Raw genomic sequence first — 27997 nt, forward strand, 5'->3', positions numbered from 1 at the left:
CTTGCCTCAAACTGACAGGCTGTTAAGGAGAGTAGAAGGAGGAGGGGAAGTGGGAGTGGGGGAGTCAGCGGAGCATGTGGCAATGTGCTGTTAGTAATGGAACCGCAAATTGAACCAACCAGGCTGGGCGAAAGCGGAAACGGAAGCAGCCAGCTGGCCGCCTGCAATTTGCAACCAGAGACCTTTCGAAGTTGCAACAACTGAAACGCCTGCTCATCACTTCGATTCACGAATCGCTGGCCACCATAAAACATATTTAATGCATTTGCTTGGCAAATAGTAATTAGATTTCCCTTTCATTCGATTCAAATTGGACGACTGAGTGCACAGAATCCAATGCACAAGCGCACCGATTTAAATTCCATTTCGGTCGGAAACTAAAGAGCGGAAAAGCGTTTGTGGTTTTTAGCAAAAATAAGAATGACCCAATTGTGTTATTTGGCATTAATATCAAATTTTAATATAACGAAATTCATATCAAAAAAGAATCGATTTTCTATGACGTGAAAATTCAGCTTCTATAATTATATGGTAATTATACGGCGGAAAGATTTCTAAACAAAATTTTTAGCACGCTGAAAAGCTTTTGTTTTTCTTTTTTTTTTCAAATTTCATTTTATTTTCGATTTTTTTTAACTGGTCGCGAAATGCTCAATAGTGGCAACTAATTTGATTTCTATTCCACTAAAACCAATGAAATGAATGCACAGGATCCATCGCATATGCTCACGCATTTGATTTTGGGCGGAAACTGAAAGGCGGAAAAGCGTCAGCGAAGCGTGCTAATTCACCGGTTCAAAGGCGTTCCGTTACTCGGAAATGTGTCCGTTCACATGCTTAGCCGCCGCTGAGTTTCCTTGTGTGCCTGTCTCAGCGGCTGTGGTCGGTTTGGTCACCTGTCGCACTTTCTCCGCTTTCCCCACCTTCAATTCCTTTGCCTGGCTGCACACGGACGCACCCTCACGCACACAAACGCAACTGTCGTTCTGTGGCTGCTTTGTTTTCCTCCTTGCTACTTGACTTTTGCTTTGTTTTACTTGTGGCATGCAAGTATTGTGGTTGCTTTACACAGAGAAAAATAGTTGATGCTTTTTTGTTTACTTATTTAAAAAAAAATTATTTAAAATGCACAAATGAACCTAATGCGACTCAAAATAATATAAAATAACGCAATATTGCAGTTTTAATTTCACTACACAATTATATATTGCTTAAATATTTGTTGTACTACCGCTAAATTATTTATTTAAATTATTTTCCCCGGTTATTGATAACCTATTTTTAAAGCATCAGTAATGAATCCATTGAACTTATATAAACACCTGGATTGAGTGCATTTTTATTTACCAATAGCGCGTTCCCTTTTTATGTTACACATAAAAAAGAAACCAGTTAGTACAATTTTCTTTATGTCCGAAAAAAGCAGGCATAATGTAATCCTGCATAACTTGTTTTTGTGTGTAGCAACAGGATTGACCGTTCTGTTCTGTTGTCCCGACAACAGGATTTATGCAAAACGATTTTATTGTTGTCTCGAGCATCCAACTTGAGCCCTTAACGTTCTTTGGCCGATTGTTGACATAGCGGTTGGGCCAGCTGCTGGGCCATTTTAATCACTCAGATGCTCGTGGCTCATAAAATTAAATTCCCTCTAAATTTGGGCGACCGTGGAGGGCTGTCAGTGGGCCTGGCCGAAAGTAAGCTGTCTAAAAAACCGGAGCTGAAAGTTGTAAATGTGCTAAGGAGCAAGATGAATTGCCGGTTATTATTGCCAACTTCATTTGCTATGCAATCAAGTGGGGGCTAACTGGGCCAAGAGCCTCTAAATGAGGGACCATCTTCAAGATGCAAAACGAAATGAAGAGGGCCTTCAAATTAAGCCCACCTCGCCAGTTGGTCGGCTGCGTTACAAATGAATATTAATTATGTATGGCATGCTAATTCCTCGAATCCATTAATCACAATTATAATTTATGCTGTTATTTTCACCTTTTTACGTGCATTAATTTTCGCATTTTTATCGAATAAATTCCGCCGGCACTCGAGCGCCCATTTGCCTCATTAGCATTGCCATGGATAATAGAAATTTAAGTTGTAAAATCAATAAAGTGGCACATTAATAATTACAGCAACAAAAATAATCACAAGGACAATGCAATCACGCGACACTAATAAATCCCCGGGGCTATGTACAAATCTGCGAATAATTAATGTGTGAACTCGAAATGGCATTCGAAATGGCCCAAACCATTATGGAAATTATAATTGCATGAGAGTGTTAGACTCGAATTATTATTAGCATTATCCTGAGGTTGGCAGAGTCACAAGAAATTCCAAAGCATCGAAATACATAAAGGCCAATGGAACCTCCAGGGCATCAAAGGATTTATTTTTGGAAATGTTAGCCAACTTAGTTCATTTAAAATGTCCAAGGTCGAAATTTATCTCGTAAAATTAAGTAAAGCAATTTCAATTATAAATATGGGATTATTTTTACAAATGGAGATAGGGCATAAACATTTCGCTGCTTGCATTAAATGGAACCCCGTCAGAAGCTATTTTAAAACAACATCATAATTTTATTTATGCTAGAGTAGCTTGACAAATGAATTTTAAGCACTTCCTGCTGACTTTGGTCCAATCAAAATGTGCATAATTTGCATTTCGCAATTTACATTTGCCAAGATGCAGCCGGCCACTTGTATGCCGTGACACTGGCAACATAATTGTACAGTTTACATTTCGTATTTATTATTTGCTTTTCTGCCATTTCATTATCCCCACGAATAGCGTTGGCCGCTCAAAAAAGGGAAATTGTAAATATTGTTACGTGTCACAGTTTACTTTATTTTTCTTTGGCAATTATTCAACTGTTCGCTTCAATTTCAATAATTAATTGAACAAATTGTATTTCTCTCGATTGCAGTTGAACGTCCTCAGATATCTGGATTTAATTTGTGAAACAACCAATGACAACATGCTGAAACCGTTGGCCGTGATTATTGGAATTTTTTATTTAGGTGAGTTCTCAGAAAGTCTGTTGCCGTCAAGCGGTCGGCGCAAATAAATTTTTTTTTTTTAATTTTATCCCGGTGCCACAAGTGTTATATACTTATTATTATAGCCTGTTTGCTGGGCAAGGATTTTATTCAAGTATTATGGACTTAAGAACTTACTTAAAAACTTTTTAATTTGTCTGTACTTTTTTTTGCTCATTAAGTTGATTCGATTCAGTTCGATATGCGCCGAGTGTTGAATACATTTTTGATGAAGTTTAATATATTGATGGTCGAGAAGTAATATTATTTATTCAGTGGGCATTTAATCACTTACGGAAATTGCATTTATCATGTACATAGTGCGTAACAGTTTGGAAAGGATTATTGGTGTAAAAATGGTTGGCAAAAAGGATACTGTAAGTGTGAACTGCTTAGTAGATCAGTTCCTCTCAAACTGTAATTGTAAGCAGTTTATATTTGTACGATTTCGTTTCCTTCCGAAAGTGGCGCTTTCAAAGCTGCAGAAGCTTACGACGTAAAGCTTATCTACTCGAAGCTTAAAAATCCTGTTCTTTTGCGATTTGGACTTAACAAAGTTTTTTGGAACTTTTCGGAAGCTTTAAGGATTATTTAGGATTACGTGAGCTTAAAAGCTAGGTTCAGAAGTACTAAAATACGCACCTAAAGCTTTTGCTTGAAGTAAATTTATTTGTTCGTTGTTCTAAAAATATTTGAGTATATTTAAGCTTTTGTGCTTTCCTGAAAAACATTTATCCTTACACAGACCTCAACCATTACATAAAATACTGTATACAAATCGTAAAAATGTTATCTATCAAATGGTAAACGCTTTTGGCAAAACAATGAATAACAATTTTTGCTGTCAAAAAATCCTTAAGATCCCAGAACATTTATCAAAAAATCCCCCCGAAGCATAACTTTAATCGCATTTCAATCGCCAGACTTTCGCGATTAGAAAGCCACAAGGGCTGCGGTAAAAACCAACACATAACGGCAAACTATAATTATGTTTATCTTAATTATATTGCGTGACGTAAGTTTCTTATTAACCGGCAACAAAGTCACAAAAGTCAGCAACAATTTACCATGTTTATGGGCGGCGGGGCCAAAGCCCCAAGGAATTATTATTACATTCAGGTGGTCAGGAGGACCTCGCACGGTCCTTTTGAGTCGCGTGAGCAATCAGAGCACGGGTGGGCAATCACCAGAAAGCCAGAAAGTGACCGAGCCGGACCACCAAGTGGTCACCGCCGAGTGGCGCCTTTGTCCACCTGCTCCATCTGTTCCTTTCGGGCCCCCTTAACTTTATTTGCATATAAAACGTGTGATGAGTGAGGGGGGAAAACGCGTTTCTAATGGAGCCACAACAATTGCCAGGACGTCGCTGTTGTTCTTGATTTCTTGCGCCTTGCAGCGCCGAAAAGTATGCTAAGAAATTAAGCACGTTGGTCATTTTCATTTGCGTGCCTGCGAGCTGTTTTGGGGCCACACGGCGTATGCGCAATGCAAAGTAAATGCCTCGAGTCCAGCGACACACGCAAAAAAATAAAACTGCACGTCATTACCTTTGTGGCGACTTTCGAACTCCACCCCTTTTAACCCTCAGTCCTTCGGTGGTTAGGTAAGCCTTGCAGATTTCTCAAAGCGATCGAAGGGCTTAACTTTAGCAGGCCTCATCATTTATGCTAATCAAAGGCACTTTAAGACCGCTCATCGATAGTTCAAGTGTCTTCGCTGGCGATAAATCAAAATAATTAAGTCGCCTTAAATTGACTCGAGTTGCAGTGGTGGTTGAGAAAGGGGAAGGGGGGACCATAAAGTGACTGGCATTAACCAAACTCCCAAGTGGGGCTAATAAGCTTGAGACAGCGCTAATTTTACCCTCATTAAACAAGCTGACATGCCAGGCCCAGGACCAGGACCAGATTGGTGGCACACAGGACGATGCCTGCTAACGGTTTAGAGAGCTCAATAAACTCAAAGGGCTGGCCGACGTTCGTCCTTCGCTCCTCACTTCTCCCTTGGCCCACAAAGCCCCAAACCCCCTGATTTCCAAACTGCGCCCCTCTCGATTGCCATGCCAGCAAGCGTCGCCATTTTGGCAGTCATTAACGGCAAACTGCTTCATCATTTAATAACCCAAAAGTGAGCTGGTTAAATGCCGAGCGATGCGATGGGGTTTCGGGCTCTTTCGGCCCCAAATACTCCCCCACACACAAAAACAGGCACACGGACACATAGTCGCACAAACACACAGACAACAGCTTGGGCTGGCAAGAAGCAAAAAAAAAAAAAAAAGAAAGCCAGAGTGGCACAGAACATGCCACACTTATTTTTATAGATTTCATTTTAACACCGAAAAAGGCAAACGCATGGAAACTTAACCGATGCCGTTCCCTCTGCCAGACCCTTTGCGCCCCCTCCCCGCCACGCCCCATTTTTCGGTTGGCAGGACCGAGACTACATAAAATTGGCAAGGCGTCAAAAGCAAGAAGGCGGCGGCGGCGGGCACGAAAAAAAGGGTTCATTATGGCAATTTGCTTAAACTCTTGGCGGATGCTCCTCGCTTCTAGGGGAACTTTAGCTTTGTGGCCCCTTTTTTCTGTTTTTTTTTCGTAGCGACTATCTTAAAGCCAACAATGATTTTTGAGGGTTTAACTGGAAAAGAGCGGCATCATTTGCCGGTCTGGCATTCATTTCACATTCGCCACACTTGGCGTGTCGACCGGGCTCATAAAATATAATGAAAAGCAACATTTCCGTTCTCGGCTAATTCCCAACTCCTGTCACCTTAAAGTCGAAAGAAAAGTTCAATGCACTCCTCTGCATTTTCTTTGCTTATGGATTTTCCGATATGTGCGCCTAGTGTCGCTTTGTTTGGACGACTTGAATTTATAACATGATTTCAGTGCAGCAGGCTGTACAAATTTTTTAATTGAGCCCCGATGGCAGTGGCACACACGACACGCAACTCTTGACCAGGACTTGAGTCGCAATTGGCATTAGTGAAATATTTCAAAAAGCACTTAAGTTACGGTCAGGTTAAAATCAGGCACCCACTACAAAGAAACTACACCAGGAGAAACAAGGAGGATATAAACCCCGGAATTTTATAAAGAAAGTATTGAGTTCGATTTGGAAAAACTTTTAGACTCTGTTTTATTAAAAATCTGCTATCTGCTTTAAGATATTTTTTAGAATCAAAAACAGAAAATATTGTTTTTTTTTGAGTTATACTACACTTTAATTTTAGATTATTCGGTTTTGTTTCACTGGAATGAAGATACTATAGACAAATTCGAGTAGTCAAGTGAGAAAGACTGTAGATGGAGAGTTCTAAATAACCGAATTTTAGTCTTTATTCTCAAAAGCTCTCACTCTCAATCGACAGCAGAAAATTAAGTAATTCATATTCAATTTCGAGTTGTGTAGTTTTTCCATTCAAATCCTTCGCAGTCGTTTTCCCAGTTGTCGTCGCTGTGGCCGGAAGTCCTTGCCGCGGCAAATTGGAAGGAGAAAGCCGCTTGGCGTGTCGAGTTTTCATTTTTCGTGCGTGCCTAATTATATTTGCGTGTGCATGGCCAATTGCAGGTCGAGGATGAGAAAGAGAAGAGGCCTGCGGCTCCGCCCGGCTTTAAAGCCATTTAAAAGGATATTAGCAAGGACGCATCATCGGCGGGTGACAAGCGACATGTGTAGGCGTCGCTCGATCTGCTCGCCATCAGCGTGTCCTTGGGCCCGCAATGTTGACTTTATTGTCAGCAATATGATTTGTCACCTCACAGGACATGGCCAGCGGACAGGTCCTCGTGACCTCCTGACAGATGGCTGTCTGGTGAAGTGGAGTCCACTTCGCAGGACATGGCGTGTCGGCTTTGTGGTCTCACCCACCTTTTGGCCGGCGCCTTGATCGATTACCATTCCATCCCGATGCCAAGGAAGACGAATAAGAGGGGCCTTAATGGGTAATAAGTAGATTGCGTGATTGTTCCCAGAGCTCGTCACATTTTGCAGTGATTGCTCACTTTTCGACACTTTCGGCCAATGGCAGACAAAGGCAAAAGGTCCAAAGGTCCGAGGGTTTAACTCCTGGTCCTTCGGACCTCAAGTGGGCGTCCATTAATCAAGTTGGCCAAGAAGAGATGAGTGTGCTTCGAAAAGGGCGGAACTATTCGTTTGCATTTTCTATTATTATGAAGACATTCCGTGTCGCAGGCCTAACTTTTCTGTTTGTTTCTGCTTTAGTTTTCCACCGCGCTGTTTGCCGAGTAATTAGTGGCATAAGGCAAAAGTTTTTGAGGCAAATGTGTTGGCATTTGATTTGGAGGCGCTTCCTGAACGGAATAGAGAGAGAAACTCGGCGAAAGCGCCGCTTAGTTTGTATTCGAATTAAGGTCAAAGGCCACACACATTTCCACAATTTATTCCTTCAACGGCATTTAATCAGTCGTGCTGGCGGGAAATTTACACATTTATCGCTGCACCGAATCGCTTTCGATATCCCTTCCATTCGATCTAAATTGTTTTATGCGTGGGACCTTGCCGAATATGTTAAACAGATAGCAAGTGGATTCCATTCGATTTGCCTTTTATTCGCTCTGTGAGTTCCGTGGGGATTTTCAAATTTATTTTCCGGCATTCCTCGGGCTGTAATTGTTTCACGCTTGAATTTACAATTGTTTGGGGGTCGTGTTCCTTTGGTTTGCCATAAATTTAAGGCCAGAATGTTCGAGCGGACGGGGCCGAGTGTTTTGGCCAACTTGTTTTGCATGAAAAAGTGTCAACAACAAGCGGCGGGTCCTGCCTGAGGCTGTGACACCAAAGCTGACAACACTAATGAACGAGCGATGGGCGCACTTGCCACGCCCCCCCCCGCCTCATTGCCCTTTGACCCCCGCCCACCGGATTGCGCCTGCAACTTTACGGCATTTGTTCTATGCAGTTTTCACCTTTCCTTCCCTTGGCATCTTTTTTTTTTTTTTTTTTTTTTTTTTTTAGTTTAGTTCAGTTTTGGTTTTGTTTCTGCCCGCCCGCAACTTTGACATAATTCAGGGCAGGGCTGCCAGGCTGGCCAAAAAATATGAAAGTTTGCGGGTGTCGCTGCAATATTCTCTCTTATTTTTTGCCATTTCCCCTTGGTTCTGCTTGTTGTTGTTGCCGGCAAAAGTTGATAACGAGCAGGTGTTAAAATGTGACCAAGTGCTGCCTGGCTTCTGGCACGCCTACTTCGGCTGCCGCCCCCGCCCTACGCCCCCTGAATTCACCCTCAGCCCCTTTGGCTGCCTTGGTGATTACAAGTTGTTGACACTTTTGCAGTTTGCGGCAACAACTCAACTCAGCCCAGCTCACATCGGCTCAAAGCGAAAGCCAAAGTTGGCTGGCTGGCTGGATGGCTGTGACCATGGCCAAAATGTCGCCACATCACATCGTTCGTCCCCTTGAGCTGAGCTGCACTTCTGCAGCTGGCAACTTTGGCGAGACTCTATGTGGCAGTGTTGCCAAAATGCCTGATGGATGTTAAACGGATCTAAACGCAATCATAATGATATGCGGGAAAAATCAGGGCGTACGCCTAAAATTCTCACAAAAAAATGTTTCTTAAATTGTATACATTTTTTTAAATAAGTGTTTTGTAATGATTATCTAAACCACTTCAGTTGCAATATTTTTGTAAGGTGGACGTTAAAAAATTTGACGAAATGTTTAACACTGAGTTTAATAAATGTTTTATGTTTCCAACGTAAATGTATACTGTACGTTCGTTGAATCCTATAAACCTATTATGCCAAAATTGGTTTTAAAAGTGTGTTATAAAAATATATTAAAAATGGAAAAGATTTTAAAAACTACGAGCTAAAGTTCATGAAATCTTCAAGTTTTACTTAAAAAAGTATCTTAAAATTAATTTTATTTTTAGCATATATTTTGCATTTTAAATATAATTTTTCAGGTGTATCACCCCTATTTTGAAAAGGATTTCTTGAGAGCATCTCAAATTTTGTTTTATTTCCTTCGATAATTTTTAAAGTGTGTGTGCATATTGCCCCTGTTACAGCCCCTTTCTATTCTCCTATTTTCTGGTTATGTACAAGTTTACGACGCTGGCGTTGACTTTTTAATGAACACGGCAATTTGCCGAAAGGTGAGCAGGAACACTAACACACAAACACACACTTATACGCACACACCCACTTAAGCAGGTGGAAAGGGGGCGTGGCATGGCCTGGCATTTTTGATCAGCCTCGAATATCATTTCACATATCGTTAAAATTCGTTTAGGCACAGCATACAAATTGCTACATTTCCGCCAAACTTCAAGGCGTTACCAGGTACTCTCGACCTCAACCTCCAGTTCGACCTTTCAAAACACCACCCACAGCCCACCAACCACCTACCGCCTACCGCCCACTCCACTTTTCCTGCTCAACGTTCCGCTGGTGGAGTACTTTCAAAAATTTCCTGCGTGCGTCTGCGGTGGGCCTCGTGTAAATTGAATGAAATTGAAAAATTTAACGCAACAGCAATTCCATTACGTTTGCCAGGCTCATTTTCACCGCGTTTTGGCTTGGCCTTTGCCACCCCCATCCCCCCACCACCCACTTTGACACCCCGCCCCCCCGTTCAAGTCTCGAAATTTATTCATTACATGCAATTTTTTGCGCCGTCTTCACTTTCGTTTATCTGGGTTTCCTCAACATTTTCGAGCGCATTAGGCTTGGCAATCAGAAATCATGTGTGAAATGGGAAAAATGTGAGGAATAAAATGAAAATCGCGCTGCGAACAGGAAAAACACTGGGAAAACAACAGCACACACCGTCAACTTTGGGTCCCAATGGCCTTCGGGCATTTGTCTTCATACGTGTGTGTTTTCAATTACAATGGCAATTGTTGTGGTTACAACCGCACCGCCTTCGGGGCGATGGGACAAAAAACGAATCAATGTAAATAAATAAACGCTTACAAACAGAAAATGCACAAATAGATTGTCATCGGGTCTCATCAGGCTTCCACAGATTACCGCATTAGCCAGGGAGCAAACAAACAGCCAGGGAGATTGGAATTCAGATACAGACGGATACGAATGGATGGCTGGATGGATGGATGGATCCGGGAACCGGGCTGCATATTGTATTTATGCAATCTGCATTTTATAAATATTTTTATAAGCAATCAACAATGACAGCAGTCGAAGCCAGAGCCATCAGCCCTTGGCCAACATGTTGAGCATGCCAAGTGCGTTGTCTTCGCATTTCGCATTTCGCATTTCCCGTGTGTTATGTTAATGTTTAATATAAATGCCCGCTGCCAAGTATTGGCTCCGTCTGCTCCTGGCTAAGGAGCTTTTGAAAGCCAAGAGGAAGGAAGTGCTTTGCTGCACTGCGAGAAAAGCTACAAGATTGTTTTTCCATCAAATTTAGGGGGTTAGCAATTAACTTGGGAAGCCACACTCATCTGCAGTACTTTCTTATACAAAAGCATTTAAGCATTAGTAATGTCACTTCTTTTATTACTATTTATTACTATTTATGAAATTCTACATAATATATTATTTAAGAATAAATAATACAAAAGAACATTTAAGCAATAAACGTTAAAAACTTATTTATATTTATTAATCAGTAGAACTTGTAAAAATAATTTTAGGTAACAATCTAATATTAACATACTTGTTAAGGGTAAAAATATGTACTTTTTTTGATGAGCCATTCTGTTTTTGGTTAAGTGCACTTTCATCTTCCTTGGGATGCCTGCCGCATAAGCAAATAGATATTGCAGTCATCTGACTTGACCAAATCCAAATCCCATCATTTCGATGTTTATTCTGTAAGCTGCAGCAGAAACATTTAAATTGACAACGGGAGCGGATCGCCGGATAGTCCTGGGAATAGACCATGAAAACGGCTGGGTTATTAAATTTTAAAGAACGAACATTTAAGTTTTTTTGTGTCTGATGAGTGTGCATGTGTGTGCAATTTTGGTTAGTTGATGTCGCCAACAAACTTGCATACTAAACAAGCCGCTGGCTGCCACTATCTTTCTTTCTACATCTCGGTGCTCTCTTTCTTGCCACTGAATTTCCCCACCCACTTTTCCGCCCACTTTCCCATGCTGCCGCCACTTTTCCCCTCCAATCCACAGGCCTCATGCATTTTACATTTGCAGTCGTCAGCCGCTACTCATTTGTTTTCCTTGCGCCCAAAGGCGAACGAAAAGGAAAAAGGACTCTCCCACCGTCACACACCACCACATGCTACTGCAATTACATACACCGCACACATGCACAAACACACGCATTGTTGCAGTTGCACGGGAAATAGACTTTTTGAATGCGAACGCGTTGCACATGTCAGATGAAATGCGCTTAGAAAAAAAGCTGGAAAAACGTGGCGAAAACGAAAAAGAAAAAAAAAGGCGAGAAGAAAGAAGACAAAATCCCGCAGCAATTCGAGGTTTCCTTTTTTGGCCTGCTTTTCTTTTACTTTGCAATTGCAAGAAAGTTTTTCTTTCCTTTTTTTTGTAACAGGAAGAACAACAACTTGCTTTCTATTCTAAAAGCAGACATTGGTTAAAAAGTATGCTGGGGCAAGTTTGTATAAATATATATATATTTTTTTGAAAAGGTGGAGAAATTTAAAACGTATATTTTTTGTAACTCTACAGTAAATTGATTTATATCATTCTTCTATCTTTGTTTTTACTAGTTGATATTAAAAGCTATCTATACCTTGTAAAACAAAATTTATATTTATTCGTAGTCAAGCCTAGCATTTCTTAAATCACCAAGTTTTAAGCATTTATAAAACAATCCACTGTACAGTATCCTTGTTTTTGTTGTAGTTCCTGTTGAATTGGTTCTTACAACTATTGTTGTACTTGTTGTTGTGCTGTTTGTGGGCCCGTCTTCATGTTTCTCCATGTTGTCAGCAGGGCAGTAGTAGTGGCAGCAGCCAGCATCTCGGCATCTCAGCATCTGCTGTTCCGCTCACTAAATCCGTGCTACTTAAATCGTCCCTAAAATCCTCGTGGCAATTCTTTCGCCATGGAGCACATGCAGCTTTTGTGTGCTGTATGAGAATTTAATGACATTCTTAAGTTGTCATCAGTGGCTGACTGCCTGGCTGGCTGGCTGGCTGGTTGGATGGCTAAAATGCAGGGCGAGTCTAGTCGCCGGGGACAGCGATTGGGCCAACTATCTTGGCAGGCTGACTGCCTTCAGCACTGAGCCCCGACTTGGTGGCATCTTATCCTGTCGCCGTCGCGGTTCCTTTCGCCCCAGCCCCATTTCTTTCCATTGTCGTCGTGGCACTAGTTCTACTAGTAGTTGAAGTTGTAGTTGTTGCCGCTGCCGGCATGGCAGGACTATCAAATTGAGTAAGACCAACAAAATGAGTTGAATCATTAGCGTACACAACCCACACAAACAGAGGAGTTGGGTTAAACATTAGAGGTCAGAGTTGTAGGATTTTCAAGAAATATTACAAATTAAATTATTAAGAACATGAAAATCAGAAACATGTAAGTGAAAGTACCTTTTTTTATTGAACATTTTATGAACTTCTTTTTGTATTCTTTGTTTTCAAAAGTAGAATATTGAAGAGGGGTAGAAAATAAATTTAGACATAAAATTTTGTTCTGTTTTTTTTTTATTCAATAAATATATAAATTAATAAATTATAAGGCGTACATATTTTAATCTTATGGTTAGAAATCGGTAAAAGATAAGAAGTTCACATCTTGAATATATTTATGTAAATTAGCCTTAATACGATATTAATTATATGTAATATTCTTGTATTTTTTTATGGATTTAAATTAATTGTCTATTAGGTATATTTATGGAATGTAGAAAGGTTTTAGACAAAGTTGACTTCTGAACCATTTAGGCTTTTAAAACATATTGTAACACTCCTAAAAATTTTATCGCAGCTGTTTGAGTGGGTAGGAGTATCATCTTAGAATCGTCTTGCCCCCATCCACATCCCACACATTGCGCAATCGCTGACGTTGCCGGGAACCCCGCGGCAACTGCGCCGCTGGATGCACTTTGCCTTTTGAGAGGATGAAGCCATATCAGCATTAGCGTCTGATGTCTCCTGTCTGCTCTCGGGGCAGCATCTTTTTGGGGACATTTCTTTGGGGCGAAATCTCACAAGACAGCTCCCGTTTTTCCAGGTCAGATCGGGTCAGATATGAGCCATGTGGAAGCCGATTGTGCAACTCTTTTTTGGTTTTTTTTGGGAGATGGGGGGAATTTAATTTTCAATTTTGGGCCAAAACATTTGCGCCTTTCATTTCACGCTGTCTGCCAGTCAAATACGAAGGACCCCATATACCATGCACCATAGTCAGCCAGTTATTTTTGCGCTGCATGAGCAAATCTTTAGTATTTGTACAAGCGACAGCCGCAGACTGGAAAAAGCCGCCGCATTTGAATATGCAATTTGCAATTTGACTTGGCTCTGCCGCTGAAAGGAAGGAGGCCAAAAACCGCGCGATTCTGTTGCCTGTCGACAGCTAGGACCTTACCGCCCCCTCCCCCTCGATGCTCCCACCACCCCGATCCTCCCTCTCTCCTTGAGTTAATCTGCGAGCTTAAGAAACCCCAGACTGTAACGAGTGAACGGGAGCCTCCAGCAAGTGTAACGTAAGCTAGGCACTCTGATAAAAATTGTTCAGGAAATCGATTAAAATCAAACTTAAGGTTTATCATAAGTATTTCTTGTAAGCCAAACATTTTTAAAGGTTTCCTTATTTTAAAGGCTACGTATATTTACTTGTATTTGATTTGAAAGAATAATATATTTGATTTTTTGGGCTTAAAAGTTTTTTATTTCATATTTTATATTATTTTATATTTTCCTAATTTTTGAACTTACAAGGAGCATTGTTTGTGGTACTTTTTATGACATTCTCAGCAGGTTTAAAAATATTTTCTGAGTGTCAGTAGCTATAGTGTCATATAAAAGCCGCACGCCGGCCATTTTATCACAGTGCTGGGCGCGTTTTTGTCGTACGTCCTGCGCTGACATTTCCGCGCAAGATTTATGCACTCGGGCTGCAGTTGAAGACAGCTGTCGTTTGCCCGGCTGTCTTTTCTCGTTTTTCCCAGCTCCACGCCTAGCCCTAATAGCTTTTTATTCTCGTGCATGAAATACGCCGTCGAAATGTGGAATAAAACAGAGCGCAGAGTTCACTTTGCGGAATATGGAAAGTGTCAATCCGGATTTGCCATATTTTTTAGGCTCTTGCCGCCTTTTCAGCCGCTCGCAGTGCTCCACTTTCAAGTTCATCAATTGTCAGCCGCAAGTAAATAGGATTCCGGAAAAGGGGTGGCGAAGGTGGCCAACTTGAGAGTACAACAAACTAAGCTAAGTTCAACTGACACACCAATGACAAGTACACACGTCTGCACAGCAACACCCGCACCCACACCAACAATTAGGACTTGATAAATTGCTTTTGTATGCTGTTTCAGTCATAAGCCAACGCGGCAGCAAAATGAAACAATAAGCCACGTCCGTCAAGTCAGCTCTTGAGGTGGCTAAAAGTCGAGTCGAGTTATGAGCGGAAGTCAGGACACCCTTACCCATACAACTACACACACACACACAAAAATACCGATGCACATCCAGAAGCCTCGCACACATTCACAGACAGCACTTCGTCACACTTGCAAAGACAATGGGACTAGACAGCCAGACAGACACCTTCCTAACAACGCGTCTGAATTCAAAGGTGTTTTAAGGGAGAGCTACAATGTTTTTAGACTGCAAGGAGTGTGAAAAAGAATTCTAAAATTAGCTATATTTCCAGGCAGGAAAAACCATCAAAGTATAGTTTTAACTACCTTAACTTAACTTACGGAGTTAGCTAAGTTTTCAATAATCTATTCTTACAATTTACTCTCTTAAAGTATTATTTTAAATTCACAGTGCTCAACATTTAAGATATTCGTCTCAAAACTAATTATTGGTCATTCATTTAATTATACTTCTGGTTTAAACTTTATTATTATATTAATTTGGTGTTAATGCTTCAAGTTGCTTTTTATTGTAAGATAAAGTGTAGGTTTTAATCGCGTGCAGCCGAGTGTTGTGCAATAGTTGGCTATTCCAAAGCTCTATTAACAAGCCATTCCAGCCATTTCCACGTTTATTTTCCACCTGTCTCTCTTAGTTTACAGTTAGCGTAAATGCACAAATGAGTGCCGAAGTAGTGGTCCCTTTGAGCCGCCTCTGTTTAGCTTTGTTGGCTAACTCCACGCTCAGTGAGCAGCAACTTTGGCTAATTGAAAACGCGTGTTAACACTTGAATAGAAAAGGAGAGGGTGGGAGATCAGTCAGGATAACTAACTTTCGGGTCCTCCGACAGCAGTTAATTCTGCCTCAGTCAATGAGCTATTTACATTTTCCCAGGACTTTTTGGATAGCTGTTCCTAGAAACACCTTTGGTGTCCAAGGGCTGATAACTTTTCGGCTTATTTGCCGCCTGTATAGAATTGTGTGTGTGTGTTTCCCTTTTTGAGGCAACTAACTGGCAATCTATTATACGTGTCCTTTGACCGTAACCGAAGCACACACACACATCCACACACAGGGCACTCCATATATATTTGCACAGGAGAATGAGCCAATGTTACCTTTCGGCCTGGCTGGCTGCCTTGTGCGGGCCTTTATTGAAAATTGTTCAATTTGGAAGGACATTTTCACACCCCCTCAGGTCCCGGCTAATACACACAATTTGCTTTGTATATCCGTTTCACGGATCTCGTCCTGCCTGCTTCGACCCGAAAACATTAACAATTTCTCAATGGGAGTTTTATGAAGCAAAAGGGTTGAGCCGCTCGTTCTGCTAGAGAAAAAAGAACGAGAACGAGGCGACAATTACTTTGAGGAGCTCAACTCTAACTTTCACTCCAATCAACTGGCTGAGTGACAGCGGCAATTGTCCTGGCTGACATGGATGCGAATGGGAGAGCGACAAGAGTCCTGTTGGCGCCGTTTCCGCGTTGTGGTTTCGAGTGTCTGGCTAGCTGGCTGCTGCTCCTGCTGCCATTGCTACTAATTATGCACGGACTGCAGGGCAACAAACCACGCCGATGTTGACACACAGCCAGAAAGGGGTTCTGCTCTGAATCTCTGTCTTAGTCTCGAGATGGATGTGGAGACGGAGATGAAGAACCGAAGCGGAGATGGAGATGCAGCCAAGGAGCCACTGAAGTAGCTCGCAACTGTCACACGGACGACTGGAGATCCTGCTCGAGCTTCAGGAGCGAACTCCTTCTTGCCATGTGTGTCATTGCGCTAAGAGAAAAGACAGTCCTTAAAGCGGAATATAAAACAAATATATGAATATGATTTTTATTTCGCTAATAGACTATTTATACCGTAACCGTAATTCTTTAATGGGCTTATTAATAAACTTGTAACTATTAATACGCCCAAAAATGATTCAATAACTTGCCTTTATGTTTGGTTCAAAATATTATTTCAAATTAAAATTGAGTTCTTATTTAAATATAACTATAGGCGTATTTCAATATTTTGACATAAAGCAATTGACAACTATGGCTACATGTGTTTGTTAATTGCTTATGCATTATTAACCAAAAACTACTAAGAAACCAAAAACTTTAAGAAAAGAAAATATAAATGGGTTGAAAACATATAAAGATTTGGATTTAATAAATATCTATGTCTTAATAAAAATTCTTCCAAATTCTTTAGTTAATTATGAATATGAAAATTAATTAAAAACAGTATAATCGAAGAATGAAAGTCGATCTTGTTTTAAATATTTATTTAATAGAGGCAGTGGTTTAGTTGGATCAAAGCTAGCCCTACAAGACTTATTGCTTTACTCTCAGTGCACGCACAAAGTGGAGTGAGTGTTTTTGTGCGTCCTGTGATATTTTCTAATTTTCACAAAATAAGCAATTCTCACGTCTTTGTCCTTCTGCCTCGTTCTCGTTCTCGTTCGCGCCTCGGTCGCTCCTGCGCCGCTGGCCTGTGGTGTGTCCTCCGCTGTGGATTCAATTCCGAGCGGGGCATGTTGTTGTTTAGCCAACGGGCTGCAGGTGGCAACGCCAAATGCTTTGTACTTCAAAAGCAAGTCAATTTGCAACTGTGAGCGTGTGTGTGTATATGTGTGTGTGTGTCGGTCGGTGTCCTACCTGCTCAACTCAGGAGCAGAATTGTCTCGCTCGCTGCATTGTTTCTCTGCCACATTGGTTTGTGCTTTCTTTTTTGAAAAGTAAAGTAAATTTGTTTTATTTCTGCTGGCAATCGATTCGGTTTAGTTATTTCACTGGCTTTGATGTCGGAGGGGAAAGCGCCCGCTTACATTTCCCGCCAGCAGCACTTTTTCCCTCACTCACCGCATGAATAACATTTTCCTCGTCTTATTTACTTTGCAGGTAAGCCCCAACCACCAACCTCATTCCACAGGGTTCGCAGTAAGGAACATGTACTTTTGCACTACAACTAAGCTGTTTTCTAAATTGATTAAAAAGTTAAGAAATAAAATATGTGAAGTATACTACACATAACAGTTCTGTTCTTTTAAGAAATGTTGCTTAGGTGATAAAAGTTTGAATAAGAAACTGAATTGGCGTTTCCCAGTGGTTGCGCGCAGTGTAACCTGTAAAATAAATCACCTCGCAGTGAGTATAAATTAGCAATGGCAATGTAATTACAGTTTCATTAGATTAAAATATCATAAGTGCCATAAAAATTAAGTTATGCCAGTGGGCGAGCACAATGGAAATGAAATAATCAGCTTAGCTCGGCTGCGGGCGGCAAACATAAAAGTACGAGTACGACCGCACAAAGGAGCCCCTCAGTCGAGGAGCCGCGTTGCCAGGACACCGGCCGGGACTCATTGTTTTGGCAGGGCATTGGGTCCCAGCCGGCATCGCTTTGATTTCACGCGATAATTACAACGTGCTCTGGAAAGAAATACTCGTGCTCCGACTTGCGTTCGTGCAGCTATTCAGAACTTAAAATGGGAACTCCCCTCCCCAAGTCGGTCAACTCACCAGTTCAGTGGAGCGTTCCTCGTGTCTCGGGGGCATCGGACGGCCTATACAGATTTATAGCCCCGGCGACATGTTGACATGCCGCCCGTGCCGAAGTCGAGGCCAATTTCTTGAGGCGCGGTCGATCCGGTGACCAATTTCGAACCATTGTTTTATGGCTAGCCAAAATTACGCAAATGCTATTTTAGGAAATAATCGCAAAAATATAGTTTGCCATTTCCTATAAATTTGATGTGTACATTGCCTTGTCTGCATTAAATCAATGTTATATCTTTAATTAAGATCGAATAACCTTAATAATAATATTGGGTAAGGAGTTCTTAAAACTTTATAAAAACTTATAATATTGGGTATCATTTTTACAAACAATTTACCAAGATTTTACACTATTTTATAAATATTGCAATGAATATGAGTACTGTTTTCTTTACTTTATGTTTTATGAAAAAAAATATCCAAAGAAAACATGCATAAATATTTTCATACCATACAAATATTTTTACTTCTTAGGAGCTTTTTACTCTGTTCTGTTTATTGGCTATTTAATTGTGTGGGTGAATTGTAGAAGGGGTACTCTTATTTTTGTTGGTCCTTTATTTTTGCCAATTACCGCACGCTTCGTGGCGTTGAGTCGCCGCTTCGGGCACTCGCTGCGTATACGTAATTTTTATTGGACACTTCCACGCGTCGTCATCCATCGTCTGTCGTCGTTTCCAGCCGCCAACCGTCCGTTTGTGTGTCAAGTCCTGAGCTTTTGGCTCGTACGCAGAGTCCTAGGCCAACACGGCGAGCTTTGCTCGGCGAATATGCAACCAAAACAAAAACCGATAATTGCACGGCCACCTGAAACTCCAACTATCTGTGTGTGAGTGTCTCTTTGTCTCTCTTTCCTTCTCCCTCTCAGCTGGAAATCTCTCCACTGGGCCACCTGTATGTGTTTGCTTGAGTGTGTGTGTGATGAGGAGAAGAGGATGCTGATATTAAGACTACTTTAAATTACACAACTGCAGTTACACATTGATTGATTCATTAAGCGCTTGCTTATTAGTTAGTTATCGTAATAAGAACATAACTCATAAAGTGCTGTAACCTTAAATTTATCTACTGTAAAAAGTTATGCTTACATGAACGCTTATTGGCATTTTATGTTTTTTTTTTAAGATTTACACCCTAACTTGTTTCATTGTAGACAAATTAAGGCTCACTAAAAAACTTTAATAATTAACAACTTTAATTAAAATTATTAAATCATCTAAAATACTTTAAACGTTTTACCCAATATAATTAGTAATGTTTGTGCTATATGATAGTATTTCTTAGACAACCTTATTAGTGGATCTTGCTTACAAATATTAATCTTACAGTTTGTGAAGGTCAAAACCTGCCATATAGCTTGCAATTTTTTGAATTCAAAATTAAAAATATCAATTACTGAAAACGTAAGCCTTAAATAGGGCTAGTTTGTGCTATAACTAATTTAGCCAAATCGTTTGATGCGAGTCCTTGCAGCTTACAGTTTGTGAGTCACAATCTCCACGGCGGCCCAAAAATTGGCGCCAAACGATTCTCTACACTTTGGCACGCTCGCTCTCACTTCCGCCGAGGAACGAGCCCTGCCGATGGCCCAAAGACGAGCACTCGGAGCCGAGTCCTTTGGGCCAACTTCGTGGGCTTACAGGACCCGAGGACTGGGGACTCCAGCGGGCCAAACAGTTTGCGACTGAGACTCGTGACGAACGGACGCGCGGCCAATGGCAAGCGGGCAGCGCGAATCAATCGGACCGCTTTTTGGGCTTCAATTCGATGCGAGTCGAGCGGAAGCGGAAATACGAATGCCAACGAGTTGCCAATGGCACGGCTGAGAAGGCTGATAAGTGTGCGTGCCGCGTGCGAGGATCGTCGAGCAAATAGAATAAATATCCACAAGCGTGGCTTAGCCAAGTGAAATCGGAGCTAAGCTGTAAATCATAAAGTGTCAGCAAACCCACGGAAAATCAGTCAAGTGTGCACGCTTCGCCCGAGATTTGTGCCACTGCATACTTATAGTACATAATTTAATTTGCCAAATGTGTTGGAAAATTGTATGACCGGGCGAAAGGGAAACTCCGAGCAGCAGCTGCCATTGCCGCACGGCTTACTGCTAACTGCTTACCGCTTTGCTACTTGCTACTTGCTATATGCTACTTGCTACTTGCCGCTATGCTGGTAATGGGTTAATGCGGTTGAGCACTCGCATGCCTCCGCACTTAACCCCCCACCGATCCACTCCTTGCCACTCCGCTCCGTACCTTTCCCTTACCCAAAAAGCAAATATTTCATGTTATTTACCTAGGTGCGCCACTTTCGTTAATTGTATGCAAAAAAGTTGCCAACATTCGCCCCGCTGCGGCTGTGTGAGTGAAGTTTCTGGCTCAGGTTTATTCGCTACAACAACTTTAGGGGCGGCGGTTGGTTCAATTACAACCCCATCGCCCATCGCCCATCGCCTGCCGCACTATTTCCGCTCTAAAATTTGAGCTGAGCCAACTTGCCGTTCCCGTTGCCGTTGCCATTGCCAGCTGGGCTCCCAAAGTTCGGGCTCCAAAAACCTGCGACGTTGCTGCGCCTCACTGGCGTTCACTTAGTAAATAAATTGGCAATCGCATTTAATGTGAGTTTATGTGCGTCGCTACCTTGGCTTCACCGCCGTTGCCGTCATTTGCTAGTTATTTTTTTTACCTACCGATTTTTTTGGTTTTCTTGGCTCGTGCTCATGTGCAAATCGTAAATTCACGTTAATGCCGAAATTTCACGTGATAATGACGTGATTACCTGGCGCACACAGGCCCGAAATGTTGCGATCCCTGCACATGTCTCGTTGTGTCCTCCTGTCGTCCTGTCGCCTGCCTATCCCTTTCTCAGGACTCGGGCATAAACTACGGCTAAATACGTAACATCCAGCTGGGGAATGGGGAACGGGAAACGAGAAGCGGGGAACTGGGAAGCCCACTCCGCTGGCAACTCAACTGAAAAATGAGTGCCCCCAAAATAGTTGCAATGCATTCAACTGAAGCGGAGTGGTAGAAGTCCTGCCGAGGAATTTCTGGTTAGGCCCAAGCGTAAAATTGTTGGCGTACTTCGCAAGTGCTGTTCAATGAGTTGGAGTTGAAATTGCTGCAATTGTTCCGCTGCCACCGAATGGGGCATTCGTAATCAAAAATTTAAAAGGGTTTTTTTAAAGCGTCTCGAAGTTCTTTGCTATCGCGTAATTTGGCCGTATTCTTTGCGTTTTATTTGCAACTTTTTAATTACTTTTGAGCAGCGATTTGAACTTTGCGCCTGTCGCCCGTTTACACTCTAATTAAGCGGCCCATTCAAGGGCCCTGTTTTGTTTTTTGTTTTTTTCGTTCTGCTTACGCTCCTTATCGGGCCAAGACGAAGAAGTTCTCGGCTTTTTCAAATGCAGCTGTCCGAAGTTGGTGGCGCTTTAAACGTTCGCTGGCATTTCCGTTTCCGTTAAATCGCTCCTAAGCCAGTTGTTAGTTTTACCTTGACATTTTATGCAGTTTTTCCCGATGTTACGTGTATTTTTTTCCAGCTACCTTTTGTGTGCATTGTTTTGCTTGTTACCTGTGCGCAATTTTTTCTGGTTACACGGGACAAAATTATCTGAGAGAATGTTGGATGGTTATTTATAGTACAACCTCTATACAAAATCAATACTTTACTGTAATTGAAAGTTGACAAAACAAATGCTTAAACTAGCGTGCAGACATATTATTATGACGAAAGTTTTTTGGTCTGACAATTTTGATTGTCGTAAATTAGCATGACTAAAAAATGTTTTTTAGAAATCCAGAGGGGGAATTGTAATCATATATAATTCAAGGACGATTTAAAAAATAACTTTCATTTTCACCAATGGTAAAGAAGCATTCCCAGTTAGAAACGTTTTTTAGAACAAACTGTTTGATATAATTCATACATTTTGCACATATATTTGTTTTTCGTAGTTTATATGGAATACTAGTGGGTAAGGTGTTGAATCTAATTTATTTTTCTGCCTGTAGTTGCAATGGCAGCAGCTGCTTGTGAAACAACTTTAACAATATTTGTTTTGCTGCCACACTCCCCAACCTTTTGCCAGGCGATCCGCTGCCTTTGTTCGTCGGCGGACTCCTTTCACTTTGAATTCCCCGCTGTCCGCACCCGAATCATGAATCATTTCCACGGCTGCACCCACTCACTGCCATCGTCCTTTTGGCCACATCTAAGTGTTGTTTAATGCAGCTTTTCAACTCATTCGCTTTGACACACACGTGGGCCACACGTTCCCGGTCTCCAGTCGCTACTTTCTGTTTCTATTTGCCTTGCAACCTTCCTGCCGTTGCATGTAGCATCAGATTTGCTTATGCAAATGTGTCGCTGTGGAGGGGATTTGCCACCTGCACCGCTCGTCCTCGATCGAAATGTTTACGGTTTCTATTCGGGGCGAGCTGATGTCATGGCTTGTCGATGGCTGGTTTAAATAATTGCCACCGCAATAAATTATTAAATCAACAACAATTACTCACTGGCCGGCCAGCGAAGAGGGGAATCAATCAATGTTTGCGGAGGGTCGAGAATTGTGAGTGAAGTGAAATGAAATGAAGTAGAGTGAAGTGGAGTGGACTGGATTCATAAGCTGACAAAATGGCAGCTCACCCCATTCACAGAAGGTGTATTATAACGAGTTTCATGACAGCAATTATGCGAGGTCGGGCCCCCACACCCCCACACAACTACACACACACACACACAAACGCAGAGAAGCAGGCACACATGAAGTTTGTAATACGCATACGCAGTGTTGCCGGCGCAGGCTAATATGTAGTTTGGGCGTAGCTTTCGAGGGCTTTGTAATCGATATTACAATGCCATTGTGTTAGGCCCCCGATATGCTGGCAGTACGAAACAGTACAGGTTTTTCTGCCCCTTTTTATCGCTCCCTGCATCGCCCACAATGGAGAACCTGGCCCATAATCGAGGGGTCCTGTTTGCCCAGGGGAGTTGACAATGCATGTTTAATGTACTCCACCAGTAATTTGTAATTAATAATACACGACCTGCAGGATGCCCGCCGTTCGCCGCCTGAGATTTCGCCATGTGCCATATGCATTTGCTCACATGCAATCTGCTGTGCGATTTGCCTCATTTTCTGCGTTCACCGATTTTCACTTCGATTTTAGTTGAGCTGAGCTCAATTCTATTCGTTTCGTTTCGATTCTATTCGATTCGATTTGATTCCGTGCCGCATGTCGGCAGTCTGCCATGTGGCAGCTGCCTGACAGCCAGATCACCAGCCAACCAACAATCCGACCAGCCAGCCAACCAACCAGCTGCTGTTGGTACACTTTGTGTCAGTTTTTGATTTATGTGTGATTAGTATTGGGCGTCCTTCGTCTGGGCTGTCAGTCAGTCTGTTGGAGCCCCCGAAAAAGGGGCAAGTGAGATTTTCCATTTGTCTGGCTCGCTTGTCAGTTGTCGTTTCATATATGAATACATTACAAAAGTCCAACTCGAAGTCTGCCTCGATCCCAGCTCCGCTCTCAACAGCTTTCGGTTGACTTTTATCCAAGAGTGCAGCAGTCGAGCTCGAAGTCGAAGAGTCGAATAGTCGAAGAGGCACCCCTTGAATTACACGCCTCGATGTTTCTGTAAAATGTGCAAATGAAGTCGCCCCAAGAAATTCCCAGGCTGACACACATGGGGCGAGAGACTTGAGACTTGAACAATATAAACAATGACAGGCCATAAAATATGCAAGCACCCTAAATACCTGCAAGGCCCAAGGTGGATTCTGATTCAGTTTTTCACCCCAAGAAGGATCTGAAATCCTTCGAACGGGAGGGAGCTCTGTTTGCTCGCCTGATTCCGATTGTTGATGTAAATGTCAGAATAAATAATAAATAGCAATTTCAGACGCCACATGCGCCTTAAATTTCATAACGTACCGACGTTTCGTGACTTTAACGAGGCTTTAATTTCAGAGATTATGGATTTAATCCGCTTTTAATTACAGGCAAAGTTTCGTTGTTGCTCGGCCGACGGTTGTGTATAATTAAAGTATCAAATGTGTTAATTGATTATGCAATTAGCGGACACATCGTGTTAGTTAATTAAACGTCGATGAATAAATTTATGGCATTTATTCATCCATCATTGGGTAACGCTTACAATTGCGATGAATGAGGAAGAGGTTTATTAAATTACGAAAGCCCGCAATCGAAGGCACTCGAACTATTAGTTTATTTGCCGTAAGCATTCATTCATTCCCATTCAAACGGGAAAACTTCTTTAGCTCCACATCCTCTGCTTTCTCTCCTGCTTTCTCCTTTCTCCGTTCTCGCATCTCCGTTCTCCATGTGCCAACCTGCTTTCTTTTCGTTTTGCAGCTCTGCTCCGCTGAGCTCTCATTTATTCATACGTGCGCTTATTGCAATGTTCATTGCTTCATATTCATTATGGCAATGGAGCAATGTGCGTTCGCTTCTCCAGACAAGAGCTCTATATATGCGTGTGTGTCTGTCTGTGTGTGTGTGTCCGTCCGATACGTTCGATAATCCAATAAATATTTATGAAGCACTTTATTGGAACAACACTGAATTACTTTATGGCAGATGTATGTATGTACTATATGCATGTATGGATGTCCGTCCATACGTGTCTACTGCTGCCATATGCAGCACATCCTGGATTCTGGATCCTCGAGCAGCAGCAGAACCAAAAAACTAACAACCAAGCGGCTTCGTATCATGCGGGCAAGGAAAACATTCGGGGAGAGAAAAAAGGAACTGTATTTGGCATTTGGTGAAGTGCTTCTCGGTCTCTTCCATATTGCTCATACGCACTGGGGCCCGCTTTGATGCGGTCACTTCGGTCAGACATGGCTTGTTGGTATTTTCGGTTTTTAATATTTTTAAGAGCCCTGTCTGTGGGCTCAAGTGCCGTCCGGCACTAATTGCCTCGCCACTCCCATTCACTCCAAATGTGTGCGCCGCATTCATGTTTAAATTATAGACTGTCGACTCAAGTGATTTGGAGGTAAACTGCTGCTGCAGTTTGTTGACCCAATTAATCTGTCAAAGGCCAAGACAATTCACTGGCAATATCTATGCACAGTTTGCATTGTTAACTCCACACCAAGGGTGTGATTGCGTGGAAATGGCGTTTGCTTTACGGCCCCACAAGTCCTGCGAAATATCCTGGCACTGGCAGTGGTCGAGGGATTTTAGCTTCTAACTCGCTGATAATTAAATTTAAATCCATAAGCTATGCAAATTAATTTAACTTGATAGTAGGTGCCAAAACAAACACGTAGATATTCACAGTCGATGACAAACGAGTGGCTCTTCTTATTTAATATTCAAACTCTATTATATATTTTTTAGGCGATAAACCATGCATTTTGTTGTTCAGTGAATTTAGAAGAGGATTTGCAAGCATTTTTATAGTTATTTTGTTGTTGCTTATATTCTAGTACATAAATCTATTAAAATGCTTTTGTTTTGTTACGATTTTATAAGGCCTTAATGTGAGTATATTATTCTGTTAAATTGATCGCAACGATGAATCCTTTTTTTATTTTGTTTAGTTTTTTTAAATAGTAAACTCGTTATCACGTTTGCCTAATTGTTTAAATAATTGTGAGCAGTGGGGGGCTTTTCAATTTGTTATTAGCACTTGAATGGAGTTACGGTGAGAAGGAGTAATTCTATTATACTGACCGCAAGTGTGACTATGTTTTTTGTGCTTGTACGCAGCTAAACAAAAATTTAAATGCAAACACAAGTGAATGCACAAATGAATACGACAAAATCAATGCAAGTGCAAACATTAAATGGCAACACGACAATGACAAACAACAATAGCAGCAAATATGAGTGATGTGATGGGGCTCGACAGGGGGCGTGGCTACCGCCCACCAAAACCCAACCTCATTGGCAGCGAGTTTAAAATTATTGACCAAATTTTCGGGCAAACATACCGCAAAAAACGAGCGCAAGAGCAAACTATGGAAACAATGCATAACTGGGTCAGTTTGACATGTCGTTGTCGCAGCAAACCCTGACGGCTTCTCACCCTCTCTCTCTCTTTCACTCCACTAGCCCCCTCTCTTTCGCTCCATCGTTATCCGTCGCCCTCGCACTCGCTATGTAATATTTGGCAATGGATGTGGGCGACGGGGGGAAAGCAAAGAGGAGTGGTCGACGGAATGGGGACGAATGTCAATGCATAAAATTCATTCAATGACTTTTGCAGCTATTTTTCTTCCTCTTTCAAGATGGTGGATCGCAGGGGGTAAGCCACTAGTTGGTGGGGTCAGGGGTCAGGCGTTGGAAAAGGAGAGGGGGCGGTACTGGAGGGGCAGACAAATAAATTGCAAGACATGCAATAAGACGAGGACGAGCCAAATGTGTGTCTAAGTGTGTCTCTGGCTTGTCTAGCTGCCCTCCTGCTCTCCTTCTTGTATGCAAATAAAATTGTACACGAAATTGACTTTATGCAGAGCCCTATCCACACACACGTACATCCACATGTTGGTCTGCATTAGGGTGAACCCTAATTGATTTCTTATTTAGAAAATTTGATACAACTTTGCGCTCAAAAAATATGTTATATATTACATGTAATCCTTATGTAGTGCCTGCAGTGGTTTTGCATTTTTGTGATGGAAAAGAAAAAACACTAGGCCATAGCTAGAGTTAACCAAATATAAATGTGATTTTACCAATGTAATAAGGTGCATTAACAAAAAAAACATTTTTCATGTCCTAAAAAACAAACAAAGGTAGTTTATTCCAATATTGTGTTAATGTTTCTGTCCATTCAATGCAACTTTGAAAATATCTCACATTGAAATCTGTACCTTTGAGAATTTAAATCAGTTTAAAAATGAAAACTTTCAGAATATAACTATCTACAACATTAAGACTAGAATCAGTTTGCAATTCATTTAATTAAAAAATGAAATTTTATCCAAAAAAAACTTAGAAAATTAGTTTAAAGAAGTTTAAATATAGAATCATCAAAATTTGCAATCATATAAAAATGCCTTAACTATTCAGATTCCAGAGGTCCACCTTGCCAACGTGGGCTGGTGGATTTTGTGTGAAACCTTAGTGCGAGACATGACTTTGACTAACGTTGCAGCTGCATGTAAATGGCACCATGCCGCACGCCAACCAGCAGGAGCCGAGACCCGTACCCAAGCCAGTCCTACTCCCAATCCCAATCCCAATCCGGAACCCGGGCAACGTCAGAGGAGACCGTGCCACACGTTTCCCCGTAATCATCCATTATCCTAATGCCAGGTCCATGCGGAGGTCCCTTGAGTCGGAATCGTGTGTATATGTGTGCTCACTGGTCGATTGGATTACGCCTTTAACCGGCGTACACTGCCCGACTTTTTGCTACCTTTGCAGCGACATTTATTAATGATGCGACTTGAATTTTATTTCGGCCCACTTCCGTGCAGTTGAGCTGCCCTGAACGATTTGCGGCAACCTTTTAATTGGCCCATTAAAGAAGACAATCGATCGATAGTCGAATCGCTGTAAAATCAGAAAGGGCAAAGGACCACACTCACTTCTTTGTGCGTCACTTCAACTGCGGGCAATTAAGGGGAGCCACACTCCTCCCACATTCGCCACCTATAATTTAAATGTTTGATTCGACGTTCCCTAACCCATTCTGTCCGCCCAGAAATATTCGTGTTCCCCTTCTGATGACATCTGCTGCGATTCTCAGACAGTCACACGTTCGTTCGGGGAGTCCTGAAATCAATACTCATAAATTAAAGTCATAAAAGGGCAACATACCATAGAGTAAATATAAATAGAAGCCAGACACGAATTTTCAAGTGCTACCATCAGTCTGCAGGCTAGAATCAATCGATTCGGCTGTCAATTTATGGCGGAA

At 41.8% G+C, this 27997-nt stretch overlaps 1 protein-coding gene across 6 annotated transcripts in view; it reads left to right on the top strand.

Moving 5' to 3' along the window:
• The window catches only part of LOC108093344, a 116065-nt gene that overhangs the window by 18083 nt on the left and 69985 nt on the right, over positions 1-27997 (top strand). For 2 of the 6 annotated variants that reach the window (XM_017193346.2, XM_017193351.2), the window contains exon 1: positions 19957-20032. Coding sequence is in view for 1 of the 6 variants with exons in the window: in XM_017193347.2 (XP_017048836.1) it covers positions 2978-3020 (43 nt within the window). In the remaining 5 variants the exon portion in view is untranslated. Of the gene's footprint in view, positions 1-2926; positions 3021-19786; positions 20033-27997 lie in introns of those variants that run through there. The other 4 variants (XM_017193347.2, XM_017193352.2, XM_017193348.2 and 1 more) reach the window with 4 other exon arrangements.

The sequence above is a fragment of the Drosophila ficusphila genome, unplaced genomic scaffold (genome assembly GCF_018152265.1).
Source record: "Drosophila ficusphila isolate 14025-0441.05 unplaced genomic scaffold, ASM1815226v1 contig_791, whole genome shotgun sequence".
In the NCBI taxonomy this organism is placed as follows: domain Eukaryota; kingdom Metazoa; phylum Arthropoda; class Insecta; order Diptera; family Drosophilidae; genus Drosophila; species Drosophila ficusphila.